Source organism: Spermophilus citellus, assembly GCF_964194105.1.
Source record: "Spermophilus citellus genome assembly, chromosome: 2".
NCBI lineage: Eukaryota > Metazoa > Chordata > Mammalia > Rodentia > Sciuridae > Spermophilus > Spermophilus citellus.
In genome coordinates this window covers 225104047-225125666 of record NC_138183.1, presented here as the reverse complement: position 1 = coordinate 225125666, position 21620 = coordinate 225104047, and the positions used below count along the sequence as shown (strand labels likewise).

At 34.5% G+C, this 21620-nt stretch overlaps 1 protein-coding gene and 1 pseudogene across 2 annotated transcripts in view; one reads left to right on the top strand and one right to left on the bottom strand.

Moving 5' to 3' along the window:
- Positions 1 to 21620, top strand: part of CCDC73 (coiled-coil domain containing 73) — a 141399-nt gene that overhangs the window by 67840 nt on the left and 51939 nt on the right. The window contains exons 6-8 of the mRNA XM_081279380.1: positions 10157 to 10195; positions 16062 to 16197; positions 16428 to 16507. Coding sequence (XP_081135506.1) covers positions 10157 to 10195; positions 16062 to 16197; positions 16428 to 16507 — 255 coding nt within the window. The remainder of the gene's footprint in view (positions 1 to 10156; positions 10196 to 16061; positions 16198 to 16427; positions 16508 to 21620) is intronic.
- LOC308642835 (protein SPT2 homolog) lies at positions 3379 to 5377 on the bottom strand (annotated as a pseudogene). Its single transcript has one exon. The product of its transcript is annotated as a protein SPT2 homolog (transcript).

Genomic DNA, 21620 nt, shown 5'->3' with positions numbered 1-21620 from the left:
AAAAGCATCCCTCAGACCTTCTGAATGGAATTAGAAGAATTTTTATTACCAAAACATTTTTCCTTTCCCCTCTATTTTTTTATAATTTAAAATACTTTTAATTATTTTTGGAAAATTTAAGCCATTATCACTTCAAGAATTACTTTCCCCAACAATTTTTATATTTTCTCCTTTCTACCTTCTAAAAAGAAATATATATTGAGTCTTCTTACCTTATGTCTCTATACATTGTACACTTTCTATTTCTTTATCTTGGTGGATTGGCTGCATTTTATGTAATTTCCTTAGATCTACTAGTTCACTAATTCTTTTTTTTTTTTTTTAGAGAGAGAGAATTTTTAAATATTTATTTTTAAGTTTTCGGTGGACACAGCATCTTTATTTTATTTTTTTTTATGTGGTGCTGAGGATGGAACCCAGCGCCCCACGCATACCAGGCGAGCGCATTACCGCTTGAGCCACATCCCCAGCCCTAGTTCACTAATTCTTAATTGAGTTTTATTTACTGTGTAATTTATCCATTAAGTTTTTAAAGTTCATGACTACAGTTTTCTTCTATAGGTTCTATTTGGTACATTTTCATACTTGCCTTTTAATAGTGTCCTATACATTTCTCATACTTTTTATTATATTTTTTATGACTTTAGTAATTTTAAAATAACTTTTATATCTTTAATATTCATCTGCTATTGGGGGGTACACATATTCCTGTTTGAAGTGGCTGCCTGCTGCCTCCTCATTTTCATTTTTATTGTAGTTCATAAATTTTAAATTGTGAGCTCACTTCAATGAAAATTATACTTTTTTGGTGAAATTTTGTTGTGGAATTCTTTCTACAGAGCTCTGCTATATTTGCTTCTGCTTTGAGACTTAAAGGTCTTACTGATTAGTCTACATTTGTTCTGTTAATTTATCATCTTAGAATATGTACACCATGCAGGGGTGTGTATATTAGGCCTTTATACACTTTTGTGCTCCAAGTTTAGGTTTTTCAATTTTTCGTGGAATAATTTTTGGTTTTGACCCAGAGATCCAGACAAAAATAAGCTTCGTTCTGCTGGTGGGCTGTTTTTCTTGTTCTTCTTTGCCAGAGTTAGCAGCTCTTTTAGCATCTCTCTTTTTTTAAAAAAAAATATTTTTAGTTGTAGATGAACACAATATCTTTTTTTTCTTACCCCTCTTTCCCCCCCCCCTTTTCTGTATAGAAAGAGGTGCCTGCCAAAGACACAAATCAGCTGAAGTTTACTTTATTTTTTTTATTGGTTGTTCAAAACATTACAAAGCTCATGACATACATGTCATACATTTGATTCAAGTGGGTTATGAACTCCCATTTTTACCCCAAATACAAATTGCAGAATCACATGGGTTACATATTCACATTTTTACATAATGCCATATTAGTGACTGTTGTATTCTGCTACCTTTCCTATCCCCTACTATCCTCCCTCCCCTCCCCTCCCATCTTCCCTCTCTACCTCACCTGCTGTTGTTCAATTCTCTCCCTTGTTTTTCCCCCCTTTCCCCTCACAACCTCTTATATGTAATTTTATGTAACACTGAGGGTCTCCTTCCAATTTCCCTTCTCTCTCCCTTTCCCTCCCACCACTCGTCTCTGTTTAATATTAATCTTTTCCTCATGCTCTTCCTCCCTGCTCTGTTCTTAGTTTCTCTCCTTATATCAAAGAAGACATTTGGCATTTGTTTTTTAAGGATTGGCTAGCTTCACTTAGCATAATCTGCTCTAATGCCATCCATTTCCCTGCAAATTCCATGATTTTGTCATTTTTTAGTGCTGCGTAATACTCCATTGTGTATAAATGCCACATTTTTTTATCCATTCATCTATTGAAGGGCATCTAGATTGGTTCCACAGTCTAGCTATTGTGAATTGTGCTGCTATGATCATTGATGTGGCAGTATCCCTATAGTATGCTCTTTTAAGGTCCTCAGGGAATAGTCCTAGAAGGGCAATAGCTGGGTCAAATGGTGTGAACACAATATCTTTAAAAAATTTTTTTGTAGTTGTAGATGGACAGAATGCCTTTATTTTATTTGTTAATTTTTATATGGTGCTTAGGATCAAACCCAGTGCCTCATGCATGCTAGGCAAGTACTTTACCACTGAGTTACAGCCCCAGTTCCTGAGCCACAACTCCAGCCCCTAGTGTCTCTTTTTTATACCAGTTTTTCTTAATTGTTGTTCCAGATATCTTGGATCTCTGCTCATAACTTAACCATTAGAGCCTATGCCTGAGTTTAGTGATTCCTAGGTTACCAAAGCATCAGTTTATATACTCTAACTTTTGAGTTTTCTTTCTTGTTTCTAGCATATGGGAATTTGCCTTTCTCTCTCTCTCTCTCTCTCTCTCTCTCTCTCTCTCTCTCTCTCTCTCTCTTTGATATTGGGAATTGAACCAGGGTGCTTAACCACTTAGCCACATCCCCAGTCCTTTTTTATATTTTATTTAGAGACAGGGTATTGGGATTCAAAAATATATTTGTATTGGGGGAGCCTCACATGTAACTTCCTTGTTTTTTAAATACTCTCTCAAATCCAACATTTGAATAAAACAACTTTTTTCTTCAATATAAAAATGAACTTTTTTAGATAAAATAAATCAGCACAATGACCTTGTCTGTTTTAAACTAAAGCCAGCATAACAAGAAATCTTAAAAAAAAAAAAGATAAATCTGAAAGGAAAACTCAGAAAAGAACATTCTTACACTGGCCTAACTTGTATTTTTAACCGGAAAACCTTTATTTGCCTAATCACCTAAATTGATAAGAATGCTTAGTAATGCAATCCATGTTTAATGCAGAATACAATATATTGTACTTTAGAGTCACAAGGATGACATCTGTGTGATAATTATAAAACTTACTCTGCATTTTTGAGTTCTCAATCCAAGCATATAGATTAGGACAGGTCACTTTATTGCTGGAAACATTCATGGAAGGGCCAGGTTCCTCATAAAGACAAAAAGTTTGATTGGGAGTTGGGCAGTCTCTGTTCACATCAGCAGAATTATAAGGAGTCAAGAGGCAATCCTTTCTTTACTTTCAAAGTAGCAAAGAAACAAAAGAAGATTAGCCAACTTGTGAGTGGCCCCACATTAGAGTGCGTAGCTTATCAGGATCAAGGCTGGCATTTGTGAACAGTTAACTTCATAATAGCACACTGTGGGCATTACTGATTTCACCCTGGAGTATTTGAAAATACTTTATGGTCAAATGACAGCCTGCAAGTAACAGTATGCATTCCTTCTCCTTGAGCACCAAGTCTAAATCTAAAATGATAAAGGGGACTTATTTAGTCTAAAGGCAGAAAATCCTTGCAGCAGTGTTTCTAGAATTTCACAAAAATAAAATAGCAGCTAATGTCTCTTCAGCTTCTTGGCTTTTTGACATTTCATTTCTTCTTCACGTCTCATTTCCTCTAAGTCCTCCTGCATACCTAGTCTTAAACTCTTTACTTCTTCCTTCTGCTCTTTCCAACTACTCTCCATGTAACATAAGGCATAATCACTTTCAACTTTGTATTTTTTTTTCTTTTTTGGTCAGAGCCAAAGATTTCTCGAATGTGCTTGGATATTTCTTCCTGAGGTTCTCCTTCATCTTTAATGAAATCATTCATTTCAGAGTCACATTCATCATCATCCTCTTCTTCCTCATTTCCTCACTGCCTTCTGTATCCAGTAGGGAAGAAGGGAAGTCTTTGAGGACCTTGGGCAGATCTGTAGCTAGAGAACATTCATCTGTTCATTTCTGGTTCCACTAATAATATTCTTGGAAGATATTGTTTCTGTGGCAACAGTACACTTGGGCTTCAAAGGGTGACCTGGGCTATTAACTGTTCACACAAGTCGTAAGCCTCTTACTGGTCTTCCAGGGTTTGAACTACTGATAGTCTATCTAGCTGGAACTGAACCACTTATGAATCGTCCAGGCCCACTGACTGGCCACTCAGGGGGGTCCTGGGGCACTCACTGGTTGTTGAAGGTCATGTGGACTGCTTATAGGTTGCCCAGAGCCTCCAGAGCTGCCCACGGGTCTCCCAGAACTACCTGAGACACTAATGGGTTGCCCCGGGGCCATTGAACTGCTTGCAGGTTGTCTAGGGCTATTTGTACCAGTGACTATTCTCCCAGAGGGATTCAAGTTACTGTCTAGCTTCTTGGTCTCATGACTGAGCGCTCAGGTCCTGAGCTGGAGCTACCATTATGGTGTGTTGGCACAAGGCCAGAACTAATTGTGGGCCTAGCAGTCCCTGGGCTGGGTTTCACAGGGGCTGAGTTGGAGTTACTGACTCACTGCCTGGCACCTGGACGCTTAGCTTCATTGTGGGGGTGACCAATGGCCCAGACTTGGAATGGCTAATATGAGAAGGATGAAATTATTTGTGTTCAGTAGTAGATTTCTGAGTCCCATTGGCAGAAGTCTTTGGTGCTGGTGAACAGGTCTGTCATGACTTCATGAAGTGAGGGTTGGGAACTATGTAGCCCCATCCTATATAGTCCTCTCTCCTAGCATAGATTTGGGTGAAGACACTAATAAGTGTTTCTCATGGGCTGTGCTAGGTCTGGATTTCTTCTCAGTATGAGGAAAGGACATTCCTTTAGAAGAAGGATGACTGTCCCCAGAATCTTTGCTAAGTTTTGCGCCTACTCTTTCTTTCTGAGAGGTGCCATTTTGGACACAGGGGAGGTAAGGTAGTTTTGTATCTGTCTCAAGTTTCTTTTTCCTGTGTTTTTGTTCCAGGAATTCTTGCTCCCTAAGTTCTTTTGCAGTCCTAGGCTGCTCTTTTAATTTCTTCACTACCTTTATCTCCACTGGTTCCAACTGCTTTTTGTCAGCCAGCTTCAGTATAATCAGTGAAGTTCATGGGTGGTGGGGCACTTTAAGGGGGACCTTTGGCTTGCTTTCAACTTTGGGAGGTACTTGCTCTTCCTTATATTCCTGCTTTGACTCTGCTTGATTGTATTCTAAAAATTCATATTCTTCTTTCATCTTGTACTCTTTTTCAGTTGCCTGACTGATGTGGTCTTCCGTTGCCTGCCTGTTCTTTAACTTTTCCTCAGTAGAATCCCATTGTAGCCATGGAAATTATTGTTTGTCCTCTTGAGCATAGCTTTTGTGTTCTTGTCATGTCTGAGGGCAATTCGTTTTTTCACTAGTTCTTCTTTTCTCCTTTTCTAAGGCTTTTTGTCTGAGCTCCTTTTCTTTTCTTCTAAGAAAAGCTTATATGGCTGCTAATTGGACACCTTTAACTTTTGGGTGTTTATTTGGAGTTCCCACTCCTAAACTATATCTTTTTGGCCCATTGTTGACACCTTGTCCTTTGGAAGCTATCAGAAGAATTTTCCTGAAGTCCATGTTTGGCCAGGGAGCAGAGACTGGCCAGGCACTCAGAAAGGGGTGAAAGCACACCTTGCCAAGGTGACTGCTACGCCAAGGGCTTTCTTAAACTATTTTTTTAAAATGCTGTAATTTCAAATAGTTTATATTTGTTCATTCCACAAAGTTTTTTAAATGACTTATTTTTCTTCAAAACTATCATAAGCTTACACAGAGTTTATTGTTCCTCAGCAGTTTGAGAATAATTTGTGATTCTGTTACTATGTCACCCCTATACTGTAGTATATTTTTCTTACAATCAAGGACATTCTCTTCACTCTACCAACTGAGCTAGATCCCCAGGCCCAAGGACATTCTTTATAAAACTATAGCACAATCATCAAAATTGGGAAGTTATTATTGGTACATAACTATAATGTTCAGGAACCATTCAAGTTTCATCAGTTGTCCCAATAAAGTGTTATATAGCAAAAGAATCCTGTTGCATTTATTTGTCATAGCTGTTTAATAATTTCCAGTATGGAAGAGTTCCCCAGTCTTTGTTTGATTTTTATAACTTTGATACTGTTAAAGATTATAGACCAATTAATTTGTAGACTGTGCCTCAGTTTCTGACTAACATTTCTTCTTAATCAGATTTAGTTTACATATCTCTGGCAGGACTATCACAGAAATAGTGCTGTGTTCTTAATATTAAATTATATCAGAAAGTTCATGCTTTCACATTGATATTTAAAGTAGTATCTGACAAGTTTCTTCTCTGAAAAGTTACCCTTTCCCTCTTTGTAACTGAAGTATTTTGTAGGGAGGTACTTTGAAACTATATGAATATCAATTTAAAAAAATGTGTTTATTTTTATATTTAAATATCAATATAAATTTAGTTTATTATTTTATTCAATGGATTAAAAACTGTGACTATCATTTATTTTGATGCTCATATTATTTTTTTGGACAGCAGGAGTCCATTTAAGCTAGTTTTGACATGTCTTTATAGTATTTTAGCATTTTTATGATTTCATTTTTTAAAAAATATTTTGTTAGTTGTCAGTGGGCCTTTATTTTATTTATTTATGTGGTGCTGAGAGTCGAACCCAGTGCTTCACACATGCTAGGCAAGTGTGCTACCACTGAGCCACAACCCCAGTATCCATTTTTATGATTTCAGATAAAAATATGTCAGAATACCTTGTACTTTACATGGTCTTTTCCTGGAATGAATCATTTCTCCATGTTGAACTGGTTCCTGTTAGTGGAGAAATGGTATGTAGATGATAAGATCTGGGTACTATTATACACATTAGTATGGGGTATCTATCACTTCTTCTGACCCCCTGAATACAGCAAGAGAATATGTGTATGTCTTTTTTTTTTTTTTTGTCTTTTTTTTTATTGGTTGTTCACAACATTACAAAGCTCTTGACATATCATATTTCATACATTAGATTGAAGTGGGTTATGAACCCCCAATTTTACCCCAATGTGTATGTCTTTACATACATATGAACATTTACAATTATCTTATTTCTACATCAGTTTTTATATATTGAAAATCATGAATTCATACCATGTCCCACTGCAGTCTAAAAGCTCATTTTAGTTTATTTCCTTCCTGTAAATTAGACCTTTTTGTTCTTTCAGTGAAAATTTTGAAATTTCATTACTGTTAATATATTTATTTATTTGATAAATCACCATATGCGTAACCAGTCAATCATTCTGCTGTCCCCTCCTTCCTCTGGTGGATGCCTTCCTTTCCCTGAGTAGAATCTGATACCTTGAGATGGGATGTCCTATTACATTTTTTGGCCTTATTCATATATTTTGCCTTAGCCATCTTTTTGTTCTTTCTTTTAGTACTGGGGATTTTCCTAAGGCTTCATGTATGCTAAACACTTGTGCTACCACTGAGTTACATCCCTGGCCCTACCCTACTCATTCTCTGACTGCCCACAATAGACTCTCCTCCTTCTCACCAGGAATCATTTTTTCATCATTCAGGCCTGATAGATACCCTGTTCTGTAATGCTATAGTCATGACTTCCTCACCACATCTTCACAGACTCCCTACTTTGTTCTGCCTCATCTAGTGGGTTTAGGATTGAATTTTTTTTTTCAGAAAGAGAAAAAGATTAAACGTTTTTAACATTGTGTTTCAGGGACCTTTATTTCCAATTAACATAAATCCAATTAATGGAAAATTAATAGGAAAACAGTTTTTCTCTAAAGAGTAAGCATTTTAGCTATTCTTAATTTCCATAAAATAAGGAATAACCATAATAATAAACATCTGTATGTCATTTTTGAGATTATCTTCTGTAGTTAGTACATTAATTAGTATCAGTATAGTTTTATTCTTATATCAGAAAGACAGCTGTATTTGACATTATAAAGCAATCATATGTGATTTTTAGAATTAAAAAATGATAAATTAAATATAGCATACATAAAAAGATTGTATGTCAATCTAATTCTATTACTTTCAAACTTGACATGTTTAAAAGGAAGCCATAAAATCCCCCTTTTTTTAATTGCATATTTTTTCAGTTCACTTAACTCCATCAGCTACAAACACTGTAGTCCTTTCACCAATCCCTTTCATCTAGATTATTTCAGTAGCCAGTTAACTGGTTTTCCTTCCTCAACTTCTGTCCCCTTTTAGTGTTAACATGACATCAGAGTGATCCTTAAAAAAAAAAAAAAAAAAAAAAGGTCAGCCTATGTTACATTTATGCTTGGAACTTTCTGCTTCATTCCTTGTTAAAACCTAAATACTTATCACATATTATAAAGCTTGCAATGATTTGGGTTTTTCTGCTTTCTCTTACCCATCTCTAAACTTGTCTTTGGCTGTTCTTCTCCTGCCTACTTCCTCCCAACCACATGGGTATCCCTGCTGTTCTTTAAACATACCAAGTATTGTCCCCATTAGGGCCTTTGCATTTGCTGAAATACTCTTCCTTCTCTCCAAGTCTTTACTCAGAAGCTGTTTTCTCAAAAAGGTCTTTCCTGACCATCCTATGTAATCTTCTTCCCTGATCTGTTATTTTTCTTTAGCACTTATTAATGTCTAATATACCATATGTTTCAACTTATTTATGATATGACTTACCCAGAATTTAAATTGTGCAGGATTTTTGTGGTTCCAGTGTACTATCCCCAATATCTTCATCAATGTTTTGCCTACAATGAACATTCAGTATTTGTTGAAGAAATGAGTCACACATAGTCAATTCTACTAAAATGAAATAAAATGATCAGCTCATTCATGAAAGTAGGCTAACAATTTAATTCATAGGAAATGTGAAGTAATCATTGTATTTTTGTTTAAAATTTAACAAATGTAAATAGGGTTTAAGAAATTGAGCACTTATAATGGCTGGTTGGAGTTTAACTTGGTCAGTCACTATGTAGTTAACTACTATGTAGCAATTTTTAAAAGCCTATGAAAATGAGCAAATCTCAAGAATTTCACTTTTTTCAATTTGTCCTTCTAAAATGAGTAACTACAAAATTCTAGGTACAAGTATGTTTATTTCAGAATAATTCATAATACTAAAAATGGAATACTGGGTAAAGCCATACAAATGAGAACAATTAGGTAAAGTTAAATTAATGTGTATCCATTGAAAGGTTAAGTTGAAGTTGGGTGAGTTGGTGCATGCCTGTAATCCCAATGACTCCGGAGGTTGAGGCAGGAGGATTGCCAGCCTCAGCAGTTTAGTGTGATCCTACCTCAAAACAAACAAACAAACAAACAAACAAAAACAACAACAACAAAAGGCTGGGATTTAGCTCAGTGGTAAGTCAACCCTGGTTTCAATTCCCAGTACCAAAAAAAGGTTATGTTGTATATTTGTCCTAGAAAGCCATTTATTACATATTAAGTTAAAATAACATTTATTATCATCACTTCCTTCTGAGCCTCTTTTAAACTATAAATGCATAGAAATAGGTTGCTAAGTTGCTGAGGCTGGCCTTGAACCTGCCTCAGCCTCCCAAGTTACTGGGATTACAAGTGTGTGCCACTGTGCCTGGCTAGTTATCACTCTTTAACACACTTTTTACTTATATTTGTTAACCAACACTCCCTCTAGAAAGAAAACATTTTGGGGGGGTTTGTGTTGGTGGAACTATGGATTGAACCAAGGAGTGTTTTACCACTGAACTATATCCCCAGCCCTTTTTATTTTTTGAGACAGGGTCTCACTAAGCTTCCTAGGCTGGCCCCAAACTTGGGATACTCTTCCTTCAGCCTCTAGACTCTCTGGGAGTCTCTGGGATTACAGGCATGCACTTACCTTAAAGAAAGCTTCTTAAGAGTAAGGGCTTTGAGCTGCATGCAGTGGCGCACACCTGTAATACCAGTGGCTTGAGAGGCTGAGGCTGGAGGATCTTGAGTTCAAAGCCAGCTTCAGGTGTTAAGCAACTTGAGACCCTGTCTCTAAATACAAAATAGGGTTGGCGATGTTACTCAGTGGCCAAGGGCCCTTGAATTCAATCCCCAGTACCTGCCCTGCCCCCCCAAAAGGGGCAAGAACTTTGTTTTGCTTGCTGCTATATCCCAGGAACCTAGGAAAAAGTCTAGCACATACAGATGCTATGAATATGTGTTGAATAAAAGAATGTATTGTTTTTGTTATAAGGAAGAGGGTTATTATAAATAAAATTTTGAAAAAAAAATCACCAAAAACTGTGCACAGAAATAAGTACCTAATTTTATAGCATGCAGTTTTGATATCACAGGGAATTTGTGGTAAAGAATTTTAATGAGATTTTCCCCCTCTATTTTTCAAGGTTTCTAAATATTCTTTACAGAAGAAAGTGAGTGAAATGGTAAGAAAGTTACAAAATACCTGTTTTTTTTTTTCACTTGGATTAGTACATAAGATGCATAGTAATTTTGTGAATGTAAATGTGATATTTATAGTAAAAAAGGAATACTTAAAACTGGATATTGCTCTCCCCTGTAAAGATCTGACATAATTTAAATACTGTATAATTTAAATTATTTTACAAAGTTACTTGCAGATTACATGGTATTTATATTTTATAGAATAAATTCTAAAACCTATTATTTTAATGATTTTTTTCCTACATATTTATGGAAAAAAATAGTTATTGTAGACTGAAAAAATTGAAATACATATTGGGGTATGGCATTTATCCTTTAATGTTCTACATTTAGAATGCAGAACTCATTATTTGTTATTCAACAAGTATTTATTGTGAATTTCTTTTTCCTTATATATAAAAAACTAATATTTTTGTTTTATAGCATAATATTTTATAGAATATTTACTTTGATATTCTACTTTTCTAGTCCAATTTATTCAGAAGTATTTTTTGTGCATGTGTTGAACAAAATTCTTTTATATCCACTTAAATCTTCAAAAGACTTCTTGAGTGGGTTTACACTAATTCAGTCTTCATTGGAGCAAACTGTAAAGCAAGAAAAATTAATTTTTGAGTATGGCTGATATATATATATATATGGGTGTATGTAAGAAATCAGAGGTCATTCCTTATGATATTAAATATAAAAACATAAAGTAAGTATTTTGCTTCTTTAAATTGTTTTGGTCTGTTATAAAATAAAAGAGCCCATAGAAAGATTGCTAAGCTTGATTGAATAAAAGATGTGAAAATTCTGTTGCTGTTCAACTGGAAAGAATAAAATAATATTGTCAGACTATTTTAAACTGTGATTTTAATTAAGAAGCTGAAAAACTAGATTCCACTTTAGCTTTAAGTACCATGACATTTGTTCTGAAAGTCATCTTCAACGCTACAGTGATTTTACACAAAATATAGTGAAATTGAATAATGTGCCCTTTGACCTGGGAGATAAGGCTACAAGTTAAAGATCAAAGGCAACATATAATGTGTTTTGTTTTATTTCAGTTTAAAATTTGATTAAACAGATACTTAAAATCTTTAAAAAAACATGGAAACATGTATTTTACCTATTCTAGTTTTTGGTCATACTTCGAAGCTTTTTGTTATTGTGAATTATAACCTCTTAACATACCAAAATTATTATTTGAGTTATAATATTTTTTCTGATAGTTGTTTAAAGCATTTATACCACTTTTCACTTAAAATAATTAGATATTGATATGTATATTTAATATTCCATGATCACTCTGGCTGAATATTTATATTTCTTATTTAAAAGTTAAAAATAATATTTTTTCTAAACATTCTTGGATGTATTTATCTTACATTATAATTCTTTTATTATTACTTTTGCTGTTTTTATATAATTTACATCCTTCTTTTCATTCAAAGTTAATCTTATTTTATTTGTAGCGGTACATTATTCTTTTATATTATTTGTCTTTATGGGTACGACAAGGTCCAAGATAGCCACTATAATAGTGCCAAGGAGGGACTTTGGGAAGCAATAAAGTCAAATGTCTTAAGACAAATTATTTCAGAAAAGTAGTAAGCAATTTTTAAAGAAGTTCATGATCTGCTATAGGTGAGCAGTAAACTACTACAAATTTCTGTCTTCTAGGAATTCAGTAAATTAATTTTCTTATAAAAGTGGTGATACATTTCTAGATAAATTAACATATCACACATAAATCAAAAGATTTGTTCATCCCTACCCAAATCACCCTTTGAAAAAAAATCAGTCATTACCAATAAAATAATACAGCAAAACATGTTAAAGAAAAGCTTTAGAAAATTGAGTTAACTATCATTGTGATTTGGTCACTGAAAAAAATCTCTCCTGTTGTTTGAAGTAATTACTGTGCAGATAATATGTTGTGTAACTGAATTTATTGGTGGCTGTGTTGTATACCTGTGTAAGTTAATTCTGCTTATTTAAGGAAGTAAAAACTTATCAAACCACGTTTAAGTCATATTTATTTCTCATATTTTTATTAAAGCAAAATTTCAATATTGAAGCTTTTGATATTATTGAGAATAATCATATTTTCTTTCAGAGTAGAATGTTTTTAGACTGAAGACTTGTCTAGAAATAACTTCAGGATAATAAATATTATCTTTATCTGTACACATGTACATTAGCATAATTTTGTAAGTAGTATTTGCCTTACATCTTTAGATTAGAAAGGTAAAACGATCTGAAGAAAGATGCTTTTGCATTTTAAAAATTGAATTTTATTTATTTATTTTTTTTTTATTTTTTTTTAGAGAGAGAGAGAGAGAATTTTTAATATTTATTTTTTATTTTATTTTTTTTAGAGAGAGGAAAGGGGGGGGAGAGAGAGAGAGAGAGAGAGAGAGAGAGAGAGAGAGAGAGAGAGAGAGAATTTATTATTTATTTTAGTTCTCGGCGGACACAACATCTTTGTTGGTATGTGGTGCTGAAGATCGAACCCAGGCCGCACGCATGCCAGGCGAGCGCGCTACCGCTTGAGCCACATCCCCCAGCCCTAAAAATTGAATTTTATAACTCCATTAAATTAGTTTGGGTTCATATTGAAGAAGTTAGAAGTTGCAAAATTGAAAATTAAGAATATATGAAGTTTATCTTTGGATTTTTATCTTTTCCTCTAAAATTTATTTATAGCTAACTGTTTTAAGGAAGTTAATTTTGTCTCCAAAAATTAGTTTCCTTAAGTAAATGGGAAAAGGGGGAAATTGTACAGCTAGATCTTTTATTAGTAAAAGTATATTTAAAAATTATGTCTAAATATTATTTTGAAATAATACTATTACTATTACTATTTTAAATGCATCAAGGCTTTAAAGTAAACTTTATGTCTCTGCACACATATACACACACATAATTATGCATATGTTGTCTTTTTTCTAATATTGATTTTAATAGGTTACATTTGTTTTAAATTAGGTACATATGTGTTTAGAAAGCAGTACATCTGACATTATTTTCTTGGACTAAGTCTTGCATCAAATAATAAAATTATATAAAAGAAAAAATAATTTACATCAATTTAAGAGGTAAAAAGAACAAAACCAGTATGTACTTAACTATTAGTCATCTCAGAAATCTCATGAAATCAAAGGGGTATCAGTAGAGAAATGGGACTGGCGCGTGAACAGAAGGGGGAAGTGTTGGGGAGTGATTTGGCCAAATTATATTGTTATATCATATGCATGTACGAATGTGTAACAACAAATCCCATAATTATGTACAACTATAATGCACCAATAAAAAATGTGAAAAGAGAAAAAATTTAAAAAGAGAGTTCTTTTAATTGAAGGTAATGGGACCCTTATTATACTATAAGTAGGATCCAGTCTTTTTTTTTTAACCAATTATTTCTCCAGTTTAAGTAGGTTTTCTACTCAACTATATTGCCTTTCTATCACAGAAATATTGTCTTTACCATTTCATTTTTAATGTAGTGAGAAGGTACTATATTCATTAAAATTAATCTCAGAAAAATTACCTGAGTTGCACACCAAAATTATACTCACAAAGGAAGGCACAAAGAATCAAAACCATGCTCTGGTTAGGTTCTAATTATTCATGTGATTTAGACAAAGAAAAATGATTTCCTAGGGTTCTAAGACTATTGCTTTAATATCTTCCTACTTTATTTATTGCTAGGCTGATTAACTTTTTATAAATAAAAGTTGATATTGAAAAAGAAAGAAAAAGACATTGTATAAGTAAGTCCCATTTGTTTATTCTTGTTATTAACTCTTGGGCTATGGGTGTCCTATTAAGGAATTTGGAGCCCGACCCCACTATATGTAGATCGGAGCCAACTTTTTCTTCTATCAGACGCAGCATCTCTGATTTGATATCTAGCTCCTTGATCCATTTTGAGTTAACTTTTGTGGATGTCGAGAGAAAGGGATTCAATTTCATTTTGTTGCATATGGATTTCCAATTTTCCCAGCACCATTTGTTGAAGATGCACTCCTTCCTCCATTGCATGTTTTTAGCCCCTTTATCAAATATAAGATAGTTGTAACTTTGTGGATTAGTCTCTGTGTCTTCTATTCTGTACCATTGGTCCACCTGCCTGTTTTGGTACCAGTACCATGCTGTTTTTGTTACTATTGCTTTGTAGTACAGTTTGAACTCTGGTATCGCTATACCTCCAGATTCACATTTCCTTCTTAGAATTGCTTTTGCTATTCTGGGTCTTTTGTCTTTCCATATGAATTTCATGATTGCTTTATCTATTTCTACAAGAAATGCCATTGGGATTTTGATTGGCATCGCATTAAACCTGTAGAGAACTTTGGGTAATATCGCCATTTTGATGATGGGACTTACTTAAACTAAAAAGTTTTTTCTCAGCAAGGGAAACAATAAAAGAGGTAAATAGAGAGCCTACATCCTGGGAACAAATTTTTACCCCTCACACCTCAGATAGAGCCCTAATATCCAGAATGTACAAAGAACTCAAAAAATTAAACAATAAGATAACAAACAACCCAATCAACAAATGGGCCAAGGACCTGAACAGACACTTCTCAGAGGAGGACATACAATCAATCAACAAGTACATGAAAAAATGCTCACCATCTCTAGCAATCAGAGAAATGCAAATCAAAACCACCCTAAGATACCATCTCACTCCAGTAAGATTGGCAGCCATTATGAAGTCAAACAACAATAAGTGTTGGCAGGGATGTGGGGAAGAGGGTACACTTGTACACTGCTGGTGGGACTGCAAAATGGTGAGGCCAATTTGGAAAACAGTATGGAGATTCCTGGGAAAGATGGGAATGGATCCACCATTCGACCCAGCTATCGCCCTTCTCGGACTATTCCCTGAGGACCTTAAAAGAGTGCACTATAGTGATACGGCCACATCAATGATTATAGCGGCACAATTCACAATAGCTAGACTGTGGAACCAACCTAGATGCCCTTCAGTAGATGAATGGATAAAAAAATGTGGCATCTATACACAATGGAGTATTATGCAGCACTAAGAAATGACAAAATCATAGAATTTGCAGGGAAGTGGATGGCATTAGAACAGATTATGCTAAGTGAAGCTAGCCAAGCCCTAAAAAACAAATGCCAAATGTCTTCTTTGATATAAAGAGAGCAACTAAGAACAGAACAGGAAGGAAGAGAATGAGGAAAAGACTAACAGTAAACAAAGACGAATGGGGGGAGAGAAAGGGAGAGAGAAGGGAAAGCATATGGAAATGGTAGGAGACCTTCAATGATACACAAAATTATAAGAGGTTATGAGGGGCAAGGGGGAGGGGAGAAAAGGGGAGAGAATTGAACAACAGCAGAGGAGATAGAGAGGGAAGATGGGAGGGGAGGGGAGGGGTGGGGGGATAGTAGGGGATAGGAAAGGTAGCAGAATACAACAGTCACTAATATGCCATTATGTAATAATGTGAGTATGTAACAGTTGTGATTCTGCAATCTGTATTTGGGGTAAAAATGGGAGTTCAAAACCCAATTGAGTCTAATGTATGAAAGATGATATATCATGAGCTCTGTAATGTTTTGAACAATCAATAAAAAAAAGACATCGTAAACAAAAGAAATATAAAATGAAATTGACTATATTTATTCCAGGGGAAAGGAAAGTTTGCTTTAAGTTTTATACAGATTTAGAAATATCTGTTAACTAATCATTTTTTTTCTATTGTGTACTCAGCACTTTTTCATAACTTTTATTTTTGGTATATTATTAACAAGAGTTGTTTACCACTATATATATTTGTTTGTTTGTGTGTGTGTGTGTGTGGTACGTATAACATTTATTCTTTAAAATAGGAACAAAATGTCCAGTTACATCTTTTGGCTAAAGGTGATTATCATAAACAACTGAATGAAATTGAGAAATACTATGCTACAATAACAAAACAATTTGGATTGGTAAAAGAGAATCATGGAAAGTTAGAACAAAATGGTAGGTGCTATTTTGTTTAAACTTACATGTTCAAGAAGGAATATTTAAATAGATTTTATCATGAATAAATTGAATTTACTTGACATTAGTAGTAGTAAATGGCACTTTAACATTAAATTAAATAAAAATTATTTAAATTACATTGGAACTGTTTTCCTGTCTGTGTTCGTGGTATTTTCTTTGAAATATATGATGAATATAATATTTTCCTAATGTCTTTGATGTTACAGTACAAGAAGCAATAAAATTAAACAAAAGACTTTCAACTTTAAATAAAAAACAAGAATCTGAAATATGCAGTTTGAAGAAGGTATGATTGATATAATTTTATAGTATTGAGTAAAAAAAAAAATACTCTAAGGTGGGTTCAGTGGTGCATGTCTGTAATCCCAGTGACTTGGGAGGCTGAGGCCAATCTCAGAAATTTAGTGAAGTCCTAAGCAACTTAGTGAGACCCTGTCTCAAAATAAAAACAAGGGCTAGGGATGTAGCACAGTGGTAGAGTGCCCCTGGGTTCAATCCTTAGTAAATATTAATTAATTATAGTCTAAAATAATCAGTCTTATGGAATATTATTAGAAAACAGTTTGGTGGAATTTTTTTGATAGAACATGATTCATAAATTTTGAATTACGATTCTAGTACATTTAATAATTAATTAATCCCAATCCATTCAAAAATTGTTTTGACTTATAATCAGTGACTTGAATTTTTAAAGTTAATTTATTTATTTATTCTAATTAGGTTATATATGACAGCTAAATGCATTTTGATTCATTGTACACAATTGCCACACAACTTTTCATTTTCTGATTGTACACGATGTAGCGTTGCACGATATGCGCAGTCAGACATGTACCTAGGGTAATGATGTCCATCTCATTCCACCATCTTTCCTATCTCCATTCCTCCTTTTCCTTCCCTCCCCTTTGCCCCATCAAAGTTCCTCCATTTTTCCCATGCCCTCCCCTGCATTATGGATCATTATCCACTTATCAGAGAGAACATTTGGCCTTTGGTTTTTGGGATTGGCTTACTTGGCTTAGCAAGATCTTCTCCAACTCCATCCATTTACCTGCAAATGCTGTTTTATTCTCTTTTAATGCTAAGTAATATTTCATTTTTATTTAATGCTGAGTAATATTCCAAAGTTTTTTTATCCATTCATCTACAGAAGGGCATCTAGGTTGGTTCCACAGTTTAGCTATTGTGAATTGAGCTTCTATAAACATTAATGTGGCTGTGTCACTATATTATGCCGATTTTAAGTCCTTTGGGTTTAGACTGAGGAGTGGAATGGCTGGGTCAAATGGTGGTTCCATTCCAAGTTTTCTAAGGAATCTCCATATTGCTTTCCAGATTGGTTGCACCAATTTGTAGTCCCACCAGCAATGTATGAGTGTGCCTTTCCCCCACATCCTCGCTTAGAGTTATTGTTGTTTGTATTCTTGATAGCTGCCATTTTCACTGGTATGAAATGAAATTTTAGAGTAAATTTTGATTTGCATTTCTCTAGTTGCTAGAGATGTTGAACATTTTTTCATATATTTGTTGATTGACTGTGTGTCATCTTCTGAGGTGTGTCTATTCAGCTTCTTAACCCATTTATTGATTGGGTTGTTTGTTTTTTTGGTGTTAAGATTTTTGAGTTCTTTATAAGATTAGTGCTCTATCTGATGTGCGTGTGGCAAAAATTTGTTCCCATATATATGCAGGCTCTCTCTCTTTACCTCATTGATTGTTTCTTTCCACTTAGAAGAGCTTTTTAGTTTGAATCCATCCCATTTATTGATTCTTGATTTTATTTCTTGTGCTTTAGGAGTCTTGTTAAGGAAGTCAGGTCCTAATTCAATGTGATGAAAATTTGGGCCTACTTTTTTCCCTCTATTAGGCTCAGGGTCTCTGGTCTAATTCCTAGATCCTTGATCCATTTTGAATTGAATTTTGTACATAGTGAGAGAAAGGGGTTTAGTTTCATTTTGCTGCATATGGATTTCTAGTTTTCCCAGCACCATTTGTTGAAGAGGCTATCTTTTCTCCAATGTGTGTTTTTGGCACCTTTGTCTAGTATGAGATAACTGTATTTGTTTAGGTTTGAGTGACTTGAATTTTTATGGTGATGTGAATAGACAGTGAACATTTACTGTATGTCAGCTTCATTAGCACCATTCATTCATTCATTCAGTATTTATCTAGTGACTTATAGGTTGACAGCCAGTGTCTCCATGGAGGGTTTTTCTTCTTGCAAAAGGTGTAAGCCACCTGAGAAATTAAAGTCTAGCATAATTAGTGAAGAACAAAAGACAAAGAGTCAGAAATATATTTTCCAAAGCGGAGCTCCTGATAGATCCAGTCCACACAAGAGCTGGAGCTAGACAAAAGAAAGTGGCTCCAGTAGTTTATTTAAGGAGGTACAACAAAGTCAGGGGTAAGGTTTCAAGGGTGGAGTCTTGCTTTTTGATGTCTTGCAGTCAGCAGGTTGATTGGCATCTTTTTCAGGTCACACCCATCTCAGGTGCTGTGTGGGAGACATGGCTGAGCAGAATAGGAATTCACAATATGTCTCTGGGTAGTCTTACACAGAGGAAATGTCCATAGGAAGTTCCCAGACACCAGATGTTCCTATTCACTGGGTTGCAATGCTGACAAAATTCACACACAGCCCACAGAAGGCTCACGACAATGACTTATATTTGCCAAGTACTATGTGCCACTAAGGACCCAACTATAAAGAAAATAAAATATGTTCCTAATTTTATACGGTCTAATGTGGGGAGTTAGACAGAAAACAAGTAAATATACAGATCAAATAACTTAAAACTGTCATAAGTAATCTGAAGAAAAAGTCAGGATAGGATGACATAACAGGCGATTTTTATTGATTGAAGATAAAGGAGTATAGGAAGAAAAGGAACAGTGTTTCAGGCAAGAACAGCATGTACAAAACCTTAATACAGGAAAGAGTTTAGTACATTTGAAGAACTAGAAGAAGTCTGGTATGGCTGCAGCATCATGAATAAAAGTGTCCATTGAATATTTATTGATTTGCTCTTTGAACACCAGTATCCCCTTTTCTTCTTCCTAACCTTATCCAAATTTTTGTTTTGATGCCTTCAGCTTTAGAGCTGAGCTTCAAATTGGCAGAAAACTATAAACATATTTCTTTCCTCTGACCACAATCATTCCTTCAGGAATTGAAAACCAGGAAAGATGTAATCCCCATAGTGGCTACCAATCATGAGAGAAGCCAAAACCTGAGGAACTTAATGTAGAAGGCAGATTGGTGTGATATAAAGAAACCTGTTCTTCTACAACATGTTGAGTCCCTGCATTTTTTCCTGGCTCTAGACTTTTCAGTTATGTGAGCCAGTAGTCCCCATTAGTACTTAAGCTAGCTTGGTTAGGGATACTTGTTTTTCATTGTTTGCAACTATAAATATTCCAAATGATACAAAGGGAGAGTTAGTATGAAAAGAAGAAATAGGTAAGGCCTTCTTTCTGTAAAAAATGACCTCTAATTTCCTTTCCCTACTCCCTTCAAAGCCTCATCTCAAATATACCACTTCAAATCATTTTAGGACTGCTTCCCTACCCCTGAGAGAATTAAGTGCCTATCTCTACTGATCTGAACATGAACAACTGAAAATGTTTTTTCAAAACATTTGTTGAGTACCATTTAAAATGCACTTAATTTGTAATTATTTATTGGTACACAAAATATTTTCTACTTTTTCCTGCAGTTCCAAAGTTATGCCTGGAAATCTTATCTATATGAATTGCATTAGTGGGCTTCCAAATCCTCTGGCTTCCTGTTGAGCAGGGCCAGTGAAGCCTGGGTAGAAGATGGGAGAAAGGAAAGAAAAGAAATCGGGGTATTTAAACCCTCTGATCCCTCTCTGTGTGATCACTTCAGGTTGGCCATGTCACTCACCAGATCACTACTTCTGTTGAATTAGCCTATTTTATACATTATTCCCTTTTTGAGTTCTAGTAACCTTCTTATTGTTTGCTAAAGTTGCTGACAGCTCCTCTGACGGAACAAGGTTGTACAATCTCAATCCTTGTGACTCTTTTATATCCTGTCGACACGTTTGCAAATAAACCATCTTCAAAATACCCTAATTTATATATGCCATATATTTCCAGGTTGGACTGTGAATGTATGCTTGGTCAGGGCATATCATTAGTGAGGCCAAAAATTATGAATTTAGTTTCTGTGTAGACTAATTGATTCAGTACAGAGAAAATTCTGTTTCATGGTGAAAGATTTTTTTATCTAGCCAGTTTGTAAAAATATATTTTGAATTCAAGGAATGAAAAAATATGAATGGGGTTGGGGTTGTGGCTCAGTGGTAGGGCACTTGCCTCACCTGCCTGAGGCACTGGGTTCCATCCTTACTTAGCACCACATAAAAATAAATAAATAGATAAAATAAAGATACTGTGTCTATCTACAACTAAATTTTTTTAGAAGTATGAATGGTGCAATTCAGATGTATCATAAATTTGAAGAACAATTATTTCTATTTATTTGGGTTAGTGTTGTCATCTTAACTCCAAAGCAGTCTGCTCTTTTTTTTTTTTTTTTCCTGGGGGCGGGCTGCTTTAAGTACTAATTTTTTTCAAAGTAAATGCTTTAGGTAAAGGATTCTCCTTTGAAAGGAGAAAAAAGAAAAGAAAAAAAATCCCCAAACATTAATGTCTTCTTATATACATAGAATTTCACTATTTTTATTTAATATATTTAAGTTAATGAGCTTAGTTTTAAAGCAGTTTGGGGTCTATAGTATAATTGAATAGCAAGTACCAAGTTCCCATATACTCCTATTATGTATAGATGTACAAACATCCCTCACTATCAAATATTCACTAGTATTTGATGTCAGTCATTTTGGATTTTGGTTGTTCTAATTGGTGTGTAGTGGTATCTTGTTGATTTGCAGTTCCCTAAGGACATATGATGTGATCATCTTTTCATGTGCATATTTGCCATCTGTATATCTTTGGAGGGATGTCTATCTTGACCTTTTTAAGTGTTGTTAATGGACATATAATAATTGAATATATTTATGGGATATAGTGTGATAATTTGATAAATGTATTCAATGTGTGATGATCAAATCAAGGTAATTAGCATTTCAATTTCCTTAGATATTTATCATTTCTGTGTTAGGAACCTTCAAATTCCTCTCTTCTAGTTCTTTGTAAATATATAATAAATTGTTGTGAACTATTAGTCACCCTACTGTGCTGTAGAACACTAGAAGTTACTTTTCCCATGAAATTATATTTTGGTACCCATTATCCAGCCTTCCTCTCTCTCTCTTCCTCCTTACTTTTCTCAACCTCTAGGGGCGACACTATTCTACTCTCTACTTCTGTTGTGAATTTGTGTGTGTGTGTGTGGTGCTGGGGATCAAACC